At 46.2% G+C, this 21,525-nt stretch overlaps 1 protein-coding gene across 3 annotated transcripts in view; it reads left to right on the forward strand.

Annotated features, from left to right (window-relative positions):
* Positions 1-21,525, forward strand: part of CNTN5 (contactin 5) — a 744,496-nt gene that overhangs the window by 650,341 nt on the left and 72,630 nt on the right. For all 3 annotated transcript variants that reach the window (XM_077341497.1, XM_077341498.1, XM_077341499.1), the window contains exons 14-15: positions 3,058-3,185; positions 4,863-5,038. In XM_077341497.1, coding sequence (XP_077197612.1) covers positions 3,058-3,185; positions 4,863-5,038 — 304 coding nt within the window. The remainder of the gene's footprint in view (positions 1-3,057; positions 3,186-4,862; positions 5,039-21,525) is intronic.

Below are 21,525 nucleotides of genomic sequence, written 5' to 3' on the forward strand. Positions count from 1 at the left end.
GCGTTGAGCAGGGGGTTGGACTAGATGGCCTGTATGGCCCCTTCCAACTCTATGATTCTATGATTCTATAATTCTAATAAAAACATAAATTATTGATAGCATTTAACATATTGACTTGCAGGAGGGCATTCTGTGCTGGAATAAGATGCGACACACCAATGTTGGGTATAAACAAATCCATAGCTTTATTAAGTCCCGACGGGAGGGTTGGCACAGCATGGGAGAGGGAGCCTGACCTAGCAGTCAGCAGACCACACCACAATCCCACAGAGTCAAGAGGCGCCCTGGGGACCTGCACTTTTCCCAGCAGGGAGAGCAGATCCCCTTGCCTACTGAAATCTGCTACTAACGGTAGCGACCTATGCGGGGAAGCCAACGGATGCCAATCTCCTTTGACTGCCCCCAGGCTACCTGGCAAACAAGCCCCTGGCCTCCCAGCTGGGTAAGCCACACCTGTATATGCACCACCTCTTAGGAAGGCCCCGAATACCGGACTCCCTGCCAACAGGCTCCAGCCCATGCAAACCCGCAGCCGTGATGAAATATCGAACGAAAAACATCCACCTCAAAACTCTGAACAATGTTGTTGTGTATCTGTCTGGAATGGCTTTTCGCTCGTGATAAAAACTTATTCTCCCTTGTGGCCATTGCAACAAGGCTACATCTATAGTTATTAGTTGAAGAATTTCAAGAACCCCTGAACTTTTACCTGGAGTATTTGCCAAAATGAAACTTCAAGCAAATGGAGACTCTGGGGATTAGAGGGAGGGGAGATACTGTAACTAAAGTTATTCTTTCTTTTTTTCCTTTATCTATATAAAAATAAAAATTTATATATTAAAAATTTTGAGCAAGGCTGTGCACACATCAACATAGGGAGGGTGGAAGGGAAGCTGCTTCCACGGTGTCCCATGGTGAAGAGGACAGAACCCATGCACATGGCAACTTATATAGGCGCTGCAGGACCCACCTTGTCCCTGACACTGTGCATGCTGCGTTCCTGCAGTGCACACAACTAGCTGGCCTTTGAGGCGGTTGCATCCGCCCTCCAGCTGGCCCTCCGCTGCATCAATAATCAGCTGTGATAAGTCCCAGCTGCATTTTTTTTATCAGTGTTGAAACATTTTAAAACATGCTGTACGGCAAAGATTAATCAACACCTCGTATATTCAAGTATCACAAACTATCAATATAAGCATAGATTAGCATCAGGCCCCTAATACTCGTGGGGCAAGTGCCCGGAATGTCCATGCCTTAAGACAGCCCTGCCACAGTTAGAAAATATATGTTAAAAGTTGTGGGCAGACATGATAGTTATTTTATTAGGAGAGAGAAATTATGGAAACATCAGAATATTCAAAACACACAACCCGAGTTGATTTGTATCAAATATTTCCATTCCTAAAACTGGATAATGAATTGTCAAAGGCTTTCACAGCCAGTGTCAATTGGCTGTTGATGATTTTCTGGGCTGCCTGACGAAGGTCTCACAGTTTTATTCCCTGGTGTTTCACCATTAACTGTGGCTGCCATCTTGAAAGGTAGGACATGGCAAAATAGGAATCTCTCTGTGCCAATCTCTATACTTTATAGATTACTATGGGCAAATTGTGCTCCCCCAATAGTGTCTTTGACCATTCCTCCATCCTCCAAACCAGGGGTGACCACACTGTGGCTCTCCAGATGTCCATGGACTACAATTCCCATGAGTCCCTGCCATAATGTACAGACAGGAGCCCATGGGAACTGTAGTCCATGGACACCTGGATAGCCACCGTATGGTCAACCCTGCTCTCAATGAATTACGTCGGAGCAGGGATACCCAACAAAGTGGCTGTGGGCACTATGGCAGCTGCCAACACCTTTCTTGGGGCCCACTAAGTATTTTTAGGAAGTGGGTGGGGCATGGTGGGGCTCTTGTCAAGCAGGGCATCTGATTGGCCACCGAAGATCGAATTCGCTATGCAGATTAAAATCCTGTTTCAGAAGCAGCTGCCGCATGATTTTATTCTCTTTCATGCCTCTTCCCAATGGAGTTTTTAATATAACTCTATCCTCCTCAAAATTATGGTTTCAGGTGTGGATGTGGATGTGCCTCCTGTGGCAGCCATCTTGTAGTTCACTCTGCCTCCTGTGACACGCAGCTGCAGTTTTCAGCAGCAGCTCTGCATTCCGTGTCAAGTTTCATTCCGCCCTTAGTCCTTCTGACTGCATGTAGATAGTGAGCGGGCTGTAGAACTGTAATAAACAAAGATCATATGTATTAGGAACTAGATGCCATTTTTATTTGTGTTCTGCTCTGGCATAGATAAGAGCCTCTTGTGGCGCAGGGTGGTAAGGCAGCAGAAATGCTCTCTGAAGCTGTCTGCCCATGAGGCTGGGAGTTCGATCCCAGCAGCCGGCTCAAGGTTGACTCAGCCTTCCATCCTTCCGAGGTCGGTAAAATGAGTACCCAGCTTGCTGGGGGGTAAACGGTAATGACTGGGGAAGGCACTGGCAAACCACCCCGTATTGAGTCTGCCATGAGAACGCTGGAGGGCGTCACCCCAAGGGTCAGGCATGACCTGGTGCTTGCACAGGGGATACCTTTACCTTTACCTTTTACCTGCCATAGAAAAAAAATGCTATAAATCATCTTTTGCTATACATAATTAACTTCCTCTTCTGTCTTTATCTGCTTTCACTTCCTATCTCAGTTACTTTTTAGATTTTATTTTTGTCGCTATTAGATTCCAGTTGAGCGGTTGGTACCTAATACTTTTCAAATCTGAAAGGAATGTGTATCTTTTTACATTTTTTTAATGTGACTTTTCTTTCTGTAAATTTTCGAATGCACTTAATTTAGGAGGTTTGAGACTTTTGTGTCAGAAAAAGTGAATAAATGAGTTGATCTCTGCCATCTTTGGTGAAATAAATAGATTACACTAGTTTATGCATCGTTTTTTTTTTTAAGAAACGTAGTCAGAGTCCTTAAAGATGACTCTACAGAAGCCATCTGCAGTTGAGATAATCTTGTATATGCTATTTCAGGATAAAAACCTTTTTTATAATTTTCAGGATAACTGTTCTTCCAGATGGGACCCTGAGAATCCTGAATGCCACCAAGTTGGATGAGGGGAGATACGTATGCCGAGGAGACAACGTATTTGGTTCTGCGGAAATAACAGCTTCTGTGTTCGTTAAAGGTAAGGTTTGTAATGTAGGATTTCCTCTCTTCTTCACATACAGTGCTGGCAGTGCCCCAGCTGCCTAGGATGGGCATAACCAATCTGTGATCTGCTAAGCAGACTGCCAGCCATTTATCGAACCATGAAACAACGAGGGGACAGTCAAGTACCTGGGAAGTCGCAAAATGTGACTACTGGAGACCCAATTGTTTAATAGTTAGTGTGTCAGTCTGGAACTGGGGAGCCCTAAGTTCAAACCCCCACCTCACCATGGAAGTACACTGGCTGATCTTGGGCAAGTCACGCTTTCAGCCTAAGCTGCCCAACAGGGTTGTTGTTGTGAAGATGAAATGGAGGAGTGGAGAATAATGTCTTTGGGCTTCTGTTGCAGAGAAAAGTGGGGTATAAATAGCTAAATGACTAAATAGTGGAGGTCTGTGTTTGACTTGGTGGATCATAAGAGGTGGCTGATACACTTCTTAGGACCTGTATTCACGTTGGATTATCCTTTTCCCTGTTGTGTATAGTGTATGCTTTGTGAGACTGCATGGCCAAGGTGTATTGGATCTAGCTGGCATGCCCACAAAAAATCACACACTTCATCATTAAAAAAGAGGCACATGAACTGAGCTCTAATTCAGGGGTAGTCAACCTGTGGTCCTCCAGATGTTCATGGGCTACAATTCCCATGAACCCCTGCCAGCGTTTGCTGGCAGGGGTTCATGGGAATTGTAATCCATGAACATCTGGAGGACCACAGGTTGACTACCCCTGCTCTAGTTTACATGCTCAGGCCTAAATCCAGAGAAAGCTGGATGGAAGGGAAAGTGCTATAAAGTTGCAGCTGACTTATGATGATCCCATGGGGCTTCAAGGCAAGCTCTGTTCAGAGGTGGTTTGTCATTGCCTGCCTCGGTGTAGTGACCCTGATACAGAAGAAGAAGACTTGGCTTTTATACCCCACTATTCACTAACCGAAGGAGCCTCAAAGTGGCTTCCATTCGCCTTCCCTTTCCTCTCCCCTCAACAGACACCCTGTGAGGTGGGTGAGGCTGAGAGAGCCCTGATATCACTGCTCGGTCAGAACAGCTTTATCAGTGCTGTGGTGAGCCCAAGGTCAACCAGCTGTTTGCACATGGAGGAGGAGCGGGGAATCAAACCCGGCTTGCCAGATTAGAAGTCCACACTCCTAACCACTGCACCAAACTGGCTCTTTTACACGCTGCTCTCAGAATTGACTCGTGTCAGGTTACAATCAAGAATAAAACCGCAATACATAAAACATTAAAACCATAAAACTTAACAACAACCTGCTCTGTTGACAAGAAGAATAAACCCCCTTCCCCCTTTTCTGGCCTCCCTACCTACAACCCATTTAGCTATTTCCTATTTAATAAATAATTTTAAACATTTTACTGTCTAATATTTAATGTTTCATTCTTTATACATTTTAATCCTCGTGTAAGCCACCCTGAACCTCCTGGGAAGAGCGGAATATAAATTCAAAAATATAGATAGCCTTCTTTCATTCAAATTCACTGGCTCTTCCCTTGGCTGAAAAGCCACTTAAGTTGGAGGAAGTCTCCTTAGACTGGGTGAATATTTCAAACCATGACAGTGAACCTGTAGGACAGGGTCCTACTGCACCCCATTATAACAAATGCCTCAAGTCATTGGTTCTGTTTTTCTCTCTAGTGCCTACCCGGATAGACCTGTCTCCAAAAAGGACTGAGCTAACTGTGGGAGAAAGCATTGTCCTCAGTTGTAAAGCCTTGCATGACCCCACTTTAGATGTCATTTTCCACTGGACGTTGAATGGTCAGCCCGTCGATTTTGAGAAGGAAGGCGGACACTTTGAAAGCATCCTTGTGGTGAGCTTGGCCCAACCTCCGTACTGTCTGGCGGTGTCATGAAAACTGTTTCAGTAGAGAAATAGAAAAAGTTCAAACATAACGGGAAGAGAAGTAATTACATTCAAGACAGCAAAAGGGAAATATTAGCTCAGAGAAATTAAATACATCTCATTTTGGTTAATTGAAGCATGGGAGTATTTGCATAGACTGTGTGAATATAGCCATAAATCTTACAGGAATAGATATTGGTTTGACATTCATTCATTAGTTATTATTCTCTCTGTCGTGCCGTCATCAGGGGAGGGGGCTGTGGCACAGTGGTAGAGTGCCTGCTTTGTTTGCAGAAAGGTCCCAGGTTCAATCCCCGACATATTCAGTTAAAGGAATCAAGTAGGGGATGATCTGACTGACTTCCACTTGAAACCCGGGATAACCACTGCCAGTCAAAATGAGCAGCACTGACCTTAATAGACCAGTGATCTGATTCGTTATAAACCATTCATTATAGATTACATCTTTATCCAGTTCCCTGAGAGTAAAGAAGCTTCCCTGAGGAGCAAATTGTTCCTAGACTCAAAAAGATTTACCTGACATTGAAGGGCCCATGACGATGGTGTTTATTCCTAGTTTCCTGTGCGGAAGGAAGTGTAGGCATTTGCAACTTCTGAGGAAGGATGAGAACTTGACAATGAAGAAGAAGAAGAAGAGTTGGTTCTTATATGCCACTTTTCCCTACCCGAAGGAGTCTCAAAGTGGCTTACATTTGCCTTCCCTTTCCTCTCCCCACAATAGACACCCTGTGAGGTGGGTGAGGCTGAGAGAGCCCTGATATCACTGCTCGGTCAGAATGGCTTTATCAGTGCCATGGCGAGCCCAAAGTCACCCAGCTGGCTGCATGTGGGGAAGTGCGGAATCAAACCCGGCTTGCCAGATTAGAAGTCCAAACTCCTAAACAATACACCAAACTGGGGAGAGGAAACTACCAGAAGAAAAAACAATGGCTGAACAGCAAGTAACTTCCTTCTTCATACATTCTCTTCAGTGGTTAGAGGCTGCCGTGCATGCCAGATTAGAAGCCTGCACTCCTAACCACTACACCAAGCCACAACACCACTACACCTAACCACTACACCAAACTGGTATTTAAATGGTGCGTGAATGGTGTATAGAATGGAATAACAGAAACCAAACAATCCTCAGAGCCAGCAACAACCCTGAGGTAAATTTAAACAGACGAGCATAACCACATATTCCACTTAAGAGGCCTTTTGCCTCGTTCCTACTTTTGAGCTTGGGGTCGTCTGTTTCTGATCTGTATGAAACACCTGGCTTATACAGGGTTGAAAACCACCACTCTACAGCCCCTCTCCATCTTTTGGACTTTCTGGTTACTATGGTTGTCTTTCAGAACCTGTTCTGGAAAAGCCGTAGGCTGACGACAGTAACTCTGTGGGCTGCAAGGCCCCTTAATGACACTATGAGTCACTGGTACATAAGCAGCATTACTTGTCACCAACTGCTGTACTGATTTATGTGGAGAGGATTGTGGGAGGGGGCAATAACCTGTGATAATCTTCTTCTGGAAAGACTCAAGCCAGTTTATCACACAGGAGATCTTTTAATTGGAAGATTCCTGTTAAATAAATTGTGAGTCATCCTCAAATTGCGTCATGCTTTGCCAATGGTAGGGAAAGGGGGAAAATGGCCATTATCCCACCTTTCCATTATTTTCCTGCCCCCTCTGGTCGCTTCCTGTTTTAAAAGTGGGGGGGATTTAAATGAGCCCTGAACTCGCTTTTGTCTATTGCATTATTAACCCCACAGCCGTATGCTCTGAATCAGCAACTGCTTAGTACAAGCTTTTCAAACAGGGTTTCGTGCAACCCTGGGGTTTTCTTGATGGTCCTTTAAGGGTTTCCCGAAAGGCTGGGAGTTAATTAATTTTTAATAGATATTTTAACATGGGGTGAAATTCATTCAAAAGAAATTCCAGCTAAACATCCGGAAGACGTTCCTGACAGTTAGAGCGGTTTCTCAGTGGAACAGGCTTCCTCGGGAGGTGTGGCTTCTCCATCTTTGGAGATTTTTAAGCAGAGGCTGAATAGCCATCTGACGGAGAGGCTGATTCTGTGAAGGCTCAAGGGGGTGGCAGGTTTCAGTGGATGAGCGACAGGGTTGTGAGTGTCCTGCATAGTGCAGGGGGTTGGACTAGATGACCCATGAGGTCCCTTCCAACTCTATGATTCTATGATTCTATGATTCCATGATTCTATGGTTAAATATTTATCAGGTGATATGACCATATACGGTCATGTCTACCCCCCCTCCACCTCCCAAGATTCCCAATAATGAGCATGAAGGGTGTGGGAAGGGGAGTGGCCCCAGTGGGCATGTCCCCAGCTATGCTTCCCAACTGCATGATCATGCCACTTCTAGGGTTTCTCAAAGCCTGAAGAATGTTTCCGGGGTTTCTCAACTGAAAAAGGTTGAGAAAGGCTGGTTTAGGAGTTTGGATTCGTGCACAGAGATCCTCTGTTTGAAAATGCTTTTCTATTTGTACATCTGAATTAATTTGCCTATGCATTCCTTTGCATGTCCAGGTGACTGGGACACTGCAAGAATGACATCTGTACATTATTGTACACCAAGGGGTTCTGGGTAGGACCACAGATGTATGGATTAATGGCTCAGAGATGTTTAAAAGCCTACTTTCTGCTCTTCACACTCTGCCATGAACTGCCTTTAAATTCATACAAATTTGTGGTGGTTCTTCAGTTTGTAAACATTATTTCTCAAACCACAACCCCCCCTAATTTTTTTTCACAAGTGTGATGCTAATTCCTGTTAATAGACTTGTCAGTGGGTGGGAAGGGTGTTGAAAAGAAGAACATTGGAGGGGAGGGGGGAGAACTCAGCAAAGAAGTAGTTCAGCAGTGGAATAGGCTGCCTAAGGAGGTGGTGAGCTCCCCCTCACGCAGTCTTCAAGCAAAGGTTGGATACACACTTTTCTTGGATGCTTTAGGATGCTTTGGGCTGATCCTGCATTGAGCAGGGGGTTGGACTAGATGGCCTTTGTGGCCCCTTCCAACTCTATGATTCTATGAGTCTACAACAAACATACACTCATGCCTTCTAATTGGGATATAATGACTCAGAGATCTCCAGCCTGGTGTAGTGGTTAGGAGTGCAGACTTCTAATCTGGCAAGCTGGGTTTGATTCTGCACTCCGCCACATGCAGCCAGCTGGGTGACCTTGGGCTTGCCACAGCACTAATAAAACTGTTCTGACCGAGCAGTGATATCAGGGCTCTCTCAGCCTCACCCACCTCACAGGGTGTCTGTTGTGAGGAGAGGAAAGGGAAGGTGAATATAAGCCACTTTGAGACTCCTTCGGGTAGAGAAAAGCGGCATATAAGAACCAACTCTTCTTCTTTTTGTATCTGATGAAGAGAGCTTTGATTCTTAAATGTTCATACCCTGAAAATCTTGTTTGACGTTAAGGTGCTAGTGAACTCAAAGTTTAGCTTTGCTACTGCCGACCAACACAAGTTGGTCTAAAAAATTATCCTAATGTTCTGTGGAATTACAAATGGATAGTTAATGTATTTTTTTTTAATTATGTGTTTTAAAAAATATGTGTTTTTACATGCAATAACATTACTCGTGCACTGCTATTTGAGCTCCTAGTCCGGAAATGGGTCATAAAGTTTCAGATCAAAAATTAGGCACACATGTTTCTGCCTTGCATTCCATGGCTACCTGGCCAAATGATTCAACATTAAACTTGCAATTGTCCCTATGACCGTTTATGCACTGGAGGTTTCATGCCAGGCCGCAGGCTGGAGTTTTAGTCATAGCAGGTTGCCCCGCCTCTTCCTGCACCCACATGGTGGAATACATGGCCTGGGGCACCTCATCCGCCTCCAATTTGTGCTCCTGCATGAGAGCTGGGGCACTGAAGTTCCCAGTGCATAAACGGTCTATGAGACCCTCTTTGCACATAACAAAGGTTGCTGAGAAAATGGTTGCTGTATGACTTTTCTAAGAGGAGGGGAAAGGTTCTGAAACCTTATATTGCTCCACCATCAAAAGCCACAGCATTTGGTCATGGAACTGTTCCTCCCATTTACTTTTGCTTAACGATATTAATAAAAGTTAGTCTTCTAGCTCCGGCAATAGAGTAGGTGGGCATTCACAGAATCAACGTGGGAAAATAATGGGAAGCGCCATTATATTTAAATAAATGTAATGAAACAAGATAACCTTTAGCACCACCATCTATTGCATGCTTGATATCAGTCCTTTCTACCATTAATGTGCAGAACAGAGCTGCAGTTCAGCATTTTGGGGTCCATAAGTCACGGAACATGATTTTACTTTGGGTATTATTGCCCTCTGTAGAATTCTGTTGTACGGCTTGTTTGGCAGTGCACTGATAAGTATGGTGTAGTAAGTTTCTTAAGTATTCATGGACCTCATGAGTCTCAAAGGGGCTTACATTCGCCTTGCCTTTCCTCTCCCCACAACAGACACCCTGTGAGGTGGGTGAGGCTGAGAGAGCCCTGATATTACTGAAGAAGAAGAAGAGTTGGTTCTTATATGCCGTTTTTCTCTACCCGAAGGAGTCTCAAAGTGGCTTCCAATCGCCTTCCCTTTCCTCCCCCCACAACAGACACCCTGTGAGGGAGGTTAGGCTAAGAGAGCCCTGATATTACTGAAGAAGAAGCAGAGTTGGTTCTTATATGCCGCTTTTCTCTACTCAAAGGAGTCTCAAAGTGGCTTCCAATCGCCTTCCCTTTCCTCCCCCCACAACAGACACCCTGTGAGGGAGGTTAGGCTAAGAGAGCCCTGATATTACTGAAGAAAAAGAAGAGTTGGTTCTTATATGCCGCTTTTCTCTACCCAATTGAGGCTCAAAGCGGCTTCCAGTCGCCTTCTCTTTCCTCTCCCCACAACAGACACCCTGTGGGGTGGGTGAGGCTGAGAGAGCCCTGATATCACTGCTCGGTCAGAACAGCTTTATCAGTGCCATGGTGAGCCCAGGGTCACCCAGCTGGCTGCATGTGGGGGAGTGCAGAATAGAACCTGGCTCTCCAAATTAGAACTCGGCACTCCTAACCACTACACCAAGCTGGCTCTCGGATTGCCATGCAGTGCCATCAGCTTCCTCTTCCAGTTTGCTGGGGTCAACTACATTTCACAGGATCCCGTGCTCTTCCCGTTGTCTCTCCTGCTGGAAGCTGTGATTCAGCCCATGGTGAGCTGCCTGCCATCTCGCTTATGTAGATTGAATGCCCATTTGCTTTCCCGAGAAGTACATTAGGATGCAATCGCTGTGAGCCTCCTAGCAGAGTGTCGGGTGCCATTTCTAAAAGCACCGAGGCAGTAAAACCAGACAGTCGCTCTCTGTATATGATCCTTCTTCTTTTTTTTTCCATTTTCCTTAACAACAAAGCACGCATTAAATATAAATTATCCTCCGAGGGGGAGGAAAATGTGGACTGATTTTGGCCTTATTCTTTAACTGTCTGTAGTTTTATACCGGGAGCATTAATCTTCTCGAATACCCTATATTTCACAGCTAATAAGCGCTGTCGCGCTAGACAAGTTGGAAACTTTCAATCCCCAAGTTGGCACCTTACGGAAGTGGAATGCAGCAATTCATCATATCTTCCATTCTCAGAGTTGCAGTGAACTACCTGGCTTGTGAAGTACCTGAGAGAACATCCAGCGGTACTACAGAAATAAGAAATTAATTTTCTGGTGCTTTTAGATGCAGTTGGCTTGGATATGTCTCAAAAAAACCCTGCCAAAGCTCTCCCATTTCCTGCCAGCCCTCAATGGGCTGGGGGGTAGAAAATGTGGGGAGGCATCTAGCAAAATCATGTACAGCTGCACAACCAATGACATCCCAAAATCATTTCTGGCTGTGTAGCCATCACTGCCTTGCCAGCTTGGTGTTGTGGGTTAAGAGCAGCAGTTTCTAATCTGGAGAGATGGGTTTGATTTTCCCACTCCTTGTGCTGGTCTCAGGATTCAGCTTTCTGCTGGAAGGAAGCACAGATATGCTCCGAGGAAGGCAGGGAAAGTCAACATCCAAAGACAGACTGCCAAAGGGGACAGACAGAATTCAAGATCAGACAGTCCAATGAGAAAAGGGTTAGTCCAGGGGAATCAGCAATAGGGGGGCAAGCCACGGGTAGCTGCAAAGTTGCATCCACAACTCAGGCCTCCTAGCTCCCAAATAATATAGGTTATCAGCAATTTCTCAGCCCCCACTCTGTGATGACTTGCAGGTTTCTGTAGTCAACAACAGTCTTGCTAACCTGCTATGGTATCTGTTAGACTGGAGCTGTCTTTGGGCACTTAACCTGCATTGCTTATTTGGCTTAAGTATGACAGGTGAGCTGACAAGACAGGGAGCTGCAGCTGGAGGCTGGGCAGAGGAATGAGGAGTTTCTGTAACAACTTTGGAGTCTAAGCCCTGGTTTATCTGCAACTCCATTCCCTTCTGTTGGTCAGAACTCTCTGTCTGTTGAACATCTGGATGAGGAAAGCTCTCATCCAGCTGAGGCTCAGGTGACGCTGGGAGCTCCTGGCAAGACTCTTCCTCCAAGGAGTCTTCACTAACAGGACCTGGGCTTACAATACTCCTCCACATTCAGCCAGGTAACATTGAGCTAGTCACCGTCTAGTTAGAGTTGTTCTCACAGAGCCGAACAGAGTCAGATCTCTCTCAGCCCCACCTACCTCAAGGGTGTCTGTTGTGTGGAAAAGAAGGGAAAGCCATTGTAAGCCACATTGAGACTCCTCCAAGTAGTGAAAAGAAGGGTATAAAAACCAACCTTTCCCACTTATTCTTGCTGAATGCTCATTGTGCTGGAGTGTCTGGGGACAGGGTGACATCTCTTCCTGTTGCACAACTGGAAATGAAGTTCTGATATTGGTGTATGCCACTGAGTCTCCTAGGGACTGCTGACTGAGGGCTTCATCTTCATCCACAGAAAGATGTGATGCTGGTGGAATATCAGCTCATTTTCAACTCCTTCTCAAAAGGCGTACAGGAAGGGAATGGCTTGTTTTTCTTTTCCCAACTGATAGAAAGTCCTGAGACCACAGGCCATGGCTCAGTGGGAAAGCACCGTCTTTACACACCGATGGTCTCTGGTTCAGTTCCCAGCAATTAAAAAGATCAGCTAGTAGGTGACGGCAGGAGGCTCAGCCTGAAGATCTAGAGAGCCTTCGCCAGTTAAAGCAAACAACACTGACCTTGAAAGATCGACAGTCTGAATCAATATGAGGCGGCTTCATGTGTCCTGTGGAGCCAGATGTTGCCAGAACGGTACAGATGTTGCCAGTTGCTGGAGCAGGGACGAGGAGATGTGGCTTCAAAGTTTGGAGGTACTTGTTCAACAAAGCAGAGTCTGCCCGCTCATCAAATAAAATAAACCTTCCAAGAATTAGATTCCAAAAGTAAGCCTTAAATTCAAGTAGATTCCGTTCAAGTAGATTGCATTCATATTCGGGTTGTAGTCAAAAGGAGAGAGAGAAGCCCTACCTAACGACTACCATTCCTATTACAAGTGGCCAGATTATCCAGCACAATTTAGTTGGAAGTCTGCAGGCATTATTTTTTGCAGGAGAGACGTGTGATTCTGTGAAGAGCCAGGGAGAGAAGAACAAAGCACATAAAGAGAGAAGGAGGATACAAGTGGAGCTCCAAGGTGAAGACAAAAGAATCATAGAATCATAGAGTTGGAAGGGGCCATGCAGGCCATCTAGTCCAACCCCCTGCTCAACGCTGGATCAGCCCAAAGCATCCTAAAGCAAGGAGAAACATCCCATTCAACGTCACTTATGCGCACTGAGAGTGATGTAGTGCCCCCACCCCTCCAGCCATATGGAGTTGGTCTCTCCAATACAAATGGCCACTTGACACAAAACTTACAAGCTTGGATAAAATGGAGGAGGGGAGCAGTATGTATGCTACCTTGGGCTCCGTGGATGACGGGTCAGATAAAAACACTCTAGACAAACTAACTCCTGCGTCTGTTTACTTGTGGTCAGAGACCACACTGGATAGTTGTTTGAAGTATCTGTTTAGAAATACCAGCGTGGTGTACCAGCGTGAAATACCAGCGTGGTTAAGAGCAGCAGCTTCTAATCTGGTGAGCTAGGTTTGGTTCCCCGCTCCTCCACATGCAGCCACCAGGGTGACCTTGGGTTTGCCACAGCTTTGATAGAGCTGTTCTGACTGAGCAGTAATCTCAGGGCTCTCTCAGCCTCGTCTACCTCACAGGGTGTCTGTTGTGGGGAGAGGAAAGAGAAGGTGAATGTAAGCCGCTTTGAGACTCCTTTGGGTAGAGAAAAGCGGGATATAAGAACCAACTCTTCTTCTTCTGTTATATCAAGGCTCTCTCAGCCTCACCTCCCTCACAGGTGTCTGTTGTGGGGAGAGGAAAGGGAAGGTGAATGTAAGCCACTTTGAGTTTCCGTTGGGTAAAGAAAAGTGGCATATAAGAATCAACTCTTCTTCTGTTATATCAAGGCTCTCTCAGTCTCACCTCCTTCACAGGGTGTCTGTTGTGGGAGAGGAAAGAAGGCTCCTTAGAAGGCCAGATCCTGAAGATGAAACTCAAAGACTTTGGCCACCTCATGGGAAGGAAGGACTCCCTGGAGAAGAGCCTAATGCTGGGAGCAATTGAGGGCAAAAGAAGAAGGGGACGACAGAGAATGAGGTGGCTGGATGGAGTCACTGACGCAGCTGTTGCGAGCTTAAATGGGCTCCGGGGAATGGTAGAGGCCAGGAAGGCCTGGAGGATCATTGTCCATGGGGTCGCGATGGGTCGGACACGACTTCGCAACTAACAACAGGTTTCCTCAATGCCTGGGATTCCTGCGTGTATGTCTTTGAGGGTATGAACCAGGACTGCTCTCCAGGGTCCTGACAGCTCACATCATGGGTCTTTTCTCATGGTAACGAATGTATATCCACTGCTCTCCCTGTACCCGAAACAGCCCATTGGCAGGCAAATCAAAATCAACGCTGTCATTTGGTGAAAGTCAACTAGGTCATAAAGGCATTGTCGGAAATGAAATCAGGCATGTCTTTTACAACCGGGGAGGCAAAGATTGGTGCCACACATTTCTAACAATATGCATGAGGAGTGGGGTTATGTTTCCTGACATTGGGTGAAATGACACAATGCTCTGCTCAGGACTTCTTCTTAAAATGGCAGTGTTGCGTCATGGCCTCCACTGCCATCCCAAATTCTGTTACCTTTTCTCACTTAGTTATCCATGCTGTGTCAAACACAGTACCCCAGATGACTCCTCGCCTTGCCTGTTCTGGGCCCCCAGGGCTGTCTAGTAAGCCCTGCCATGGCCGGGCCTGCTGGGACATGGCCCCTCATGTCCCCATCTCTGGGGTTAGCCTCCCTCTTTCTCCCTAACAATGCACCACCAGCTAAGCTACAGGGCAGCACTTCCACCACTCAGCTCTCTGCACTGCCCCCCCCACTTCCTGCACCAAGTACTGGGGCATTGAGTTGCCATGCCCTGGCTTGTGTGCCAGCCCCATCCACAGCATCTTGGTGGTTTGTGGCACTTGCCAAGGGCCATCAGCTGCACCATGCCTCATGCTGGTCACCACCCTGGCTCCCAGCTCTGATGCATCATGCGCCTCTCAGGGTTGGGGTTGCTGACTGCCTCCCAGGGCCCTGGACAGTCCGACCTCCCAACCTGACCAGCCGGGAAGCAGGCAGAGCTGGGTGGTCCATATAGATTCATGATGGAGCAGTAGAGGAAGTCAATAGGTAAATGCTGAAGTGCGTGGGGCAGAGTTGTTCTCTCTTGCCCCAGAGGGATGCACCAGAACCAATGGGATGAAATTAATTCAAAAGAAATTCCACTTAAACATCCGGAAGAAGTTCCTGACAATTAGAGCAGTTCCTCAGTGGAACAGGCTTCCTAAGGAGGTGGTGGGTTCTCCTTTAAACAAAGGCTGGATAGCCATCTGACGGAGAGGCTGGTTCTCTGAAGGCTCAAGGGGGTGGCAGGTGACAGTGGATGAGCGATAGATTTGTGAGTGTTCTGCACAGTGCAGGGGGTTGGACTAGATGACCCAGGAGGCCCCTTCCAACTCTATGATTCTATGATTCTATGATGATCTCATACCTCAATTAGCAGTGCAGTCCTAAGCTGAGTTATATCCCTCTAAATCCATTGTAGTGTACCTCAGATGTATGGGGATTGAGGTAGAGGGGGCTGCTGTTTTAATCTCTAGCCCCTTGATTAGACTGGCGGTGTTTAATCTGGAAAACCGGGGTTGATTCCCTGCTCCTCCACATGCAGGCAGCTGGGTGACCATGGGCTAGTCGCAGTCCTGATAGTGCTGTTCTCACAGAGCAGGCCCGTCAGAGCTCTCTCAGTCCCACCTACCTCACAGAGGAGAGGAAGGGAAGGGGATTGTAAACCGCTTTGGGACTCCTTAAGGTAGTTAAAAGTGGGATATAAAAACCAGCTCCTCTTCTGCTTCTTGAAGATAATGTGAAGTCCCTCAGTGTATAAGGTAAGGTATCCCCTGTGCAAGCACCGGGTCATGTCTGACCCTTGGGGTGACGCCCTCTAGCGTTTTCATGACAAACTCAATACGGGGTGGTTTGCCAGTGCCTTCCCCAGTCATTACCGTTTACCCCCCAGCAAGCTGGGTACTCATTTTACCGACCTCGGAAGGATGGAAGGCTGAGTCAACCTTGAGCCGGCTGCTGGGATCGAACTCCCAGCCTCATGGGCAAAGCTTTCAGACAGCTGCCTTACCTATCGGCGCCACAAGAGGCTCTTCCCTCAGTGTATACCTGTGCCTAAACACGTTTGGGCCAACAGCAACAAGTACGAAGAATCAAACCATTATGCTTCCTTTAAATCCCTTTCAAGTTACAAGGCATTCTTTTGAGTTATTTGCCACTGTAACCAAAAAAAAAAAAAAAAGACAAGCAAACCAAAAACGCCCCAACGCTGTTTATAAAGTGGTAATGATATATTGTAAGCATCATGAAAATCAAGATGTAGCTCAGCAAGGAGGCGCTCAGCCAAAAACTCCTCAGATTACCTGTTAGAGGCTGAAAGGAAGGATGTGTTTTTGTCATTCAGCACAGTGCCGCAGTTCTAAGAACTGAAAAAGCAATTTGAGAAGATTAGTTTTATCATTTGCCACAATGCATAGTCATTCATCTTCAGCTTTAACATATTTTTTCTCTTCTACATTGAAAAAACTGAACCCAGTTGTGTGGATTATGTTGGAATATGCAAGATCTGCCGTGTGCATGATTGATCAAGGTATGAAGAGTGTCCTCCAGGGGGTGTTGGAGGAGATGTGCATTTAACAGGGTTAGATCAGGAATATCCTGATTTTTTTTCATGTTATCTAATCCTGTGTTTTTATTGGCTCAGTGGGAGACTTCCTGCTCCCCTGAGCCTACTTCCTCGCTGCTTGCCTCCAGAACAGACACAATGACTGCAGACAACAGTTAGACAGCTAGACAGTTAGGACTCTTCCTCTTTCTCCGCATAGTTCTTTCTCTTCACAATAAAAATATTTTATTCTTTAGGCAGCCTGATGCTTTACACCTCTAGCATATTTAAACTCTGCCAACCTTTAAAGGGGCTAGCAACCAGTGCAATCTCAAAGCTCAGCTGAGCTGACCATGCTGTGTTAAGATGCTTTCCACGTCATTACGGTGTTTGCTAATGGTGTGGATCTTGTTGGCTGATTTCCATCCATTTAAGTTTGATCTGGAAATTGGTTTGCATTTATGATTCCAGGCAGAATCACTGTGTTAGATCCAGGGCAAAATTTTGTCTTGCTCTAGAACTCTTGAGCCGGCTCAAGGTTGACTCAGCCTTCCATCCTTCCGAGGTCGATAAAATTAGTACCCAGCTTGCTGGGGGGTAAACGGTAATGAGTGGGGAAGGCACTGGCAAACCACCCCGTATTGAGTCTGCCATGAAAACGCTGGAGGGCGTCACCCCAAGGGTCAGACATGACCTGGTGCTTGTACAGGGGATACCTTTACCTTTACCTAGAACTCTTGTGTAAGAGCGAACACAAGAAAAAAAGACTAACTGTTTATGTCCTAGATCAGCATTTCTCAACATTTTTACCATAGAGAAGCCCCAGAAACATTCTTCAGATGTTGAGGGACCCCAGAAGTGGCACAATCATGAAGAATATGGTTGAAAAGCATAGCTGTGGACACGCCCACCCAAGGCCCCTCTCCTTCCCACCCCCTCCAGGCCCATCGTTGGCCATTTTGGGAGAGGGGGCAAAGTTGACATGACCATATATGGACATATCACTGAACAAATGTTTAACCGACTCAAAAATATATTAAAAATTAATTAACTCCCACCCATTTGGGAAACTCTCCCAGGGCCTTCAAGAAACCCCAGGGGTTCACAAAACCCTGGTTGAGGAAGCCTGACATAGATTGTCCAGGAAGGCCTGATCTCATTAGATCTTGGAAGCCAAGTAGGGTCATCCTTGGTTATTACTTGGATGGGAGACCACCAAGGACGTCTAAGTTTGCTGCAGATAGGCAGGTACCAGCAAACCACCTCTGTTCCTCTTGAAAGCCCTAAAGGGTTGCTATGAGTCACCTATGACTTGCCAATACTTTCCATCATCAGCTGTTTATGTCAAGTAATCTGTGGGGTTGCTAGAATAGCCAAATTGGTGATTGAAGAGGTGGTAGCAGTCTGTCAAAGGAAAAGAATGCAAAAAATATTGAGGTACCTAGAAGACTAACATTTATCTTAGAAAAGAGCAAGAGTACCCTAAAGCAGGGGTAGTCAACCTGTGGTCCTCCAGATGTCCATGGACTACAATTCCCACGAGGCCCTTCCAGCATTTGCTGGCAGGGGCTCATGGGAATTGTAGCCCATGAACATCTGGAGGACCACAGGTTGACTACCCCTGCTTGAAAGCTCCTTAAAGACCCCACTTGGTGGAATGAGCTCCTGGAGGAGATCTGACCACTTTCAAAGCCGACACAGTTCTGCAGGGCCTGTAAAACAGAGCTCTTCTGGCAACCCTTTGGTTGGGGCCAGTGAACTGGCAGAGTATGAGCTTTTGGGAGTCACAGTATATGAAGAAGTATCTGAAGTATCTGAAGAAGTGAGCCGCATGGAAGCTGCCACGAATTTTGTTAGTCTAAAGCAGGCTTTCTCAGCCAGGGTTTCTTGATACCCCTGGAAGGGTTTGCTGAATGGGTGGGAGTTAATTATTTTATATATTCTTTTTTAAAAAAATTGTTAAACATTAATTGGGTGATATGACCATATTATAAGGTCATGTCAATCCACACACACATCCCAAGTAGCCACTGATAGGCCTGGAAGGGGTGGGAAGGGGAGGGGCCCCTTGTAAGTGTGTACACAGCTAAACTTCGAATCATATTCTGCTTGATCATTTATTTCATTTTATTAATTTACTTGGATTTTTATATCGCCCATTTTTGACGGCTCTGGGCGGTTTATATGGAACGTTGCATAACTTTACATGGAACATTATAACAATCTACAACATTATACAGATTTTGATCACAACAATCTATCAAGTAACAATTCACAACACTACATGAATAACAACAACGCTGGGGAGATCAAATTGTTCAGTCATGGGAGGGCGTCTGAGGGGGGGGCCCAACAGATGCTCCGAGTCACTTGGCCTCAAGCGAATGCCTGGTGGAGGAACTCCCTCTTGCAGGCCCTGCGGAACTGTGGAAGTTCGGGCAGGGCTCTGATCTCCTCAGGGAGCTCATTCCACCAGGTGGGGGCCAGGACCAAGAAGTCTCTGTCCCTTGTTGAGGACCGGCATGTTTCTCTGGGGCCAGGGATCTGCAGCCAGTTGGAGGTGGCGGAGCGTAAGACTCTTCTGGGCGTATAGGCAGGGAGCTGGTCTCTCAAATACACTGGGCCCAAACTGTGTATGGCCTTAAAGGTTGTTACCAAAACCTTATGCTTAATCCAGAATTCAAGTGGGAGCCACCCATGTTGTTGGAGTACCGGCCAGATGTGGGATCTACATGATGTTTTAGTGAGGATTCTGGCCACAGCATCCTGCACCAGTTGTAGTTTCCAGATCAAGGATAATGGCCCTTCTGGGGTTTCTCAACACCTGAAGAATGTTTCAGGGATTTCTCAATGGTAAAAATGTTGAGAAAGGTTGGTCTAAAGGGGCTACTGGACTTGTGCTACGCATGGCTGTGCATCTTGATCTATCACGGCTTCACATGGCTACGCTTCTTGATCTATCAGCACTTATCTTAAGATGAGTTATCATGGGTCACAGCCCACCATCAGTCAGATATAAACCCAATGAAGTAGACTATGATCCAAAAGGCTCATATCAAAATTATGGTCTTTCAGCTGTTTCAGTTGTCACCAGATATTTGTTTTATATGACCAAAATGAACACATGAAGCTCCTAATACTGGATCAGACTCTTGATCCATCAGAAATATGGTCTAATGAGTTTGGCAGTTTTCCAATGGCTCAGGAATAGAAGAAGAAGAAGAAGAAGAAGAAGAAGAAGAAGAAGAGTTTGTTCTTATATGCCACTTTTCCCTACCCGAAGGAGGCTCAAAGCGGCTTACAGTCGCCTTCCCTTTCCTCTCCCCACAACAGACACCCTGTGGGGTGGGTGAGGCTGAGAGAGCCCTGATATCACTGTTCAGTCAGAATAGTTTTATCAGTGCTGTGGCGAGCCCAAGGTCAGCTGGCTGCATGTGGGGGAGAGCGGAATCGAACCTGGCATGCCAGATTAGAAGTCCGCACTCCTAACCACTACACCAAACTGACCAAATAGGTCTTTCATATAATCTATTACCCTATGTTTTTAATTGGAGATGCTGAGGATTGAACCCGGGTCCTTTTGCATGCCAAGCAGATATTCTACCCCTGAGCCACAGCCTTTTCCCTCCATGGCAACTCCCTGGTTGCCTAAAGAAGTAGGCAGAGGGAAAAGAGATTATAGGCAGGCAGCCTGGATGGATAGCTGGGGATGCCATTTTTGTGCTCATCCAGCACTGATGAACAGTCACTTACTAGAGACTGCAGGAATGGCTATTCACAGAACCATGTGTGTGTAGCTTCTTAGGCAGGTCTCAAAGCCAACAGTTTCTATATATTCCATTCCACTCCAATCTAAATGTCCTAAGCTGTTAAGAATAGACCATAAATGCCAACATGATAAGATTTAGTATTATGCAACTTCATCATTATCATGGTCATCTGTAGAACTAAAACCAGCCATGTCCTAATCTATGGATACATAAATCTGCAGACTGGGGCCATTTGTACAGAAGTAAGATTGTTCAGCAAACTCAGGAGGGCACCACAGGCTTGCAGGAAAAAACTTAAAATGGGGGAAAGAAAGCAGGGGGTAAAAAAACAAAACAAAACAAGCAGGAACCAGTGTTTGCACCAACACAGAGAACGAGGGAAACAGCCCTCAGGATGCTGTGGCAGGTGACATGAATGGCGGTTGCTGAAGAAGGCAGGCGAGCAAGCAAGCAAGCAGAGCTGAATGTCAGGAAAGGAGGAGCTGGATTGCTGATGCTCAGATGCTCTCTGGCAGAGATGAAGCTGGACGGGCAGAAAGAAGAATGGTGGGGACTGGAATGAGGAACGGGCAGCACAGCTCTCTTGTTCCTTTGACTGGGACAGAAGGCGTACAAAATTGGTGGCTGGGAGAAGAGCAGGATGAGACGGGATTGCTGCTTTCTGTGGGCCCAGGACAAGTACCTGATCAGGAGAGGAAGGGAAGAGGAAGAGGTGTTCAAGCTCAACCCCACCACTGGACGGAGACAGGAGAAGCAAAAGCATTTGCTCACCCCCGGGCCAGGATATTAATGGCAAAGCTGCAATAAAGCACACACTCGCTCCAAATCTCCTGGCCGCAGCAGGGAACGAGGCACATTTCAAAATATTTGCTCCCTCCCCTCACATAAACAAAGTCACTGTGATCCTGCTTTCGGTGTGCCCAAGGGAAAAGAGCAAACCATAATAAATGAGAAAATATATAGATCAGCTCGAAGCTTTACTGCTTTCCCTGGCCCTCTAATCGTAAAGCTCTCATAGGACTGTGTCACTTTGCCAGCCGTAGCAGCTGGGAACAGTTTACAAAAGAATCTGTATCTCCTAGTTTCCCTTCCTGCCAACGGCATTAGCAACAACACTAAAACACTAAAACCAGAAACAGCTTTTTAATAAAATCTGGATACGGTTCTGTCAACAATTAAACAGTGTGGTATGGTGGTTAAAGAATAGTGGACTCTACTCTGCAAAGCCAGGTTTGATTTCGCACTCCTCCACATGCAGCCAGCTGCATGTTGGGCTAGTCACAGTGCTCACAGAGCAGTTCTCTTAGAGCTCTCTCAGCCCCACCTACCTCACAGAGTGTCTGTTGTGGAGATATGGCGCTGTTTTGAGACCCCTTCAGGCAG

Source organism: Paroedura picta, chromosome 6 (assembly GCF_049243985.1).
Source record: "Paroedura picta isolate Pp20150507F chromosome 6, Ppicta_v3.0, whole genome shotgun sequence".
Taxonomy (NCBI): domain Eukaryota; kingdom Metazoa; phylum Chordata; class Lepidosauria; order Squamata; family Gekkonidae; genus Paroedura; species Paroedura picta.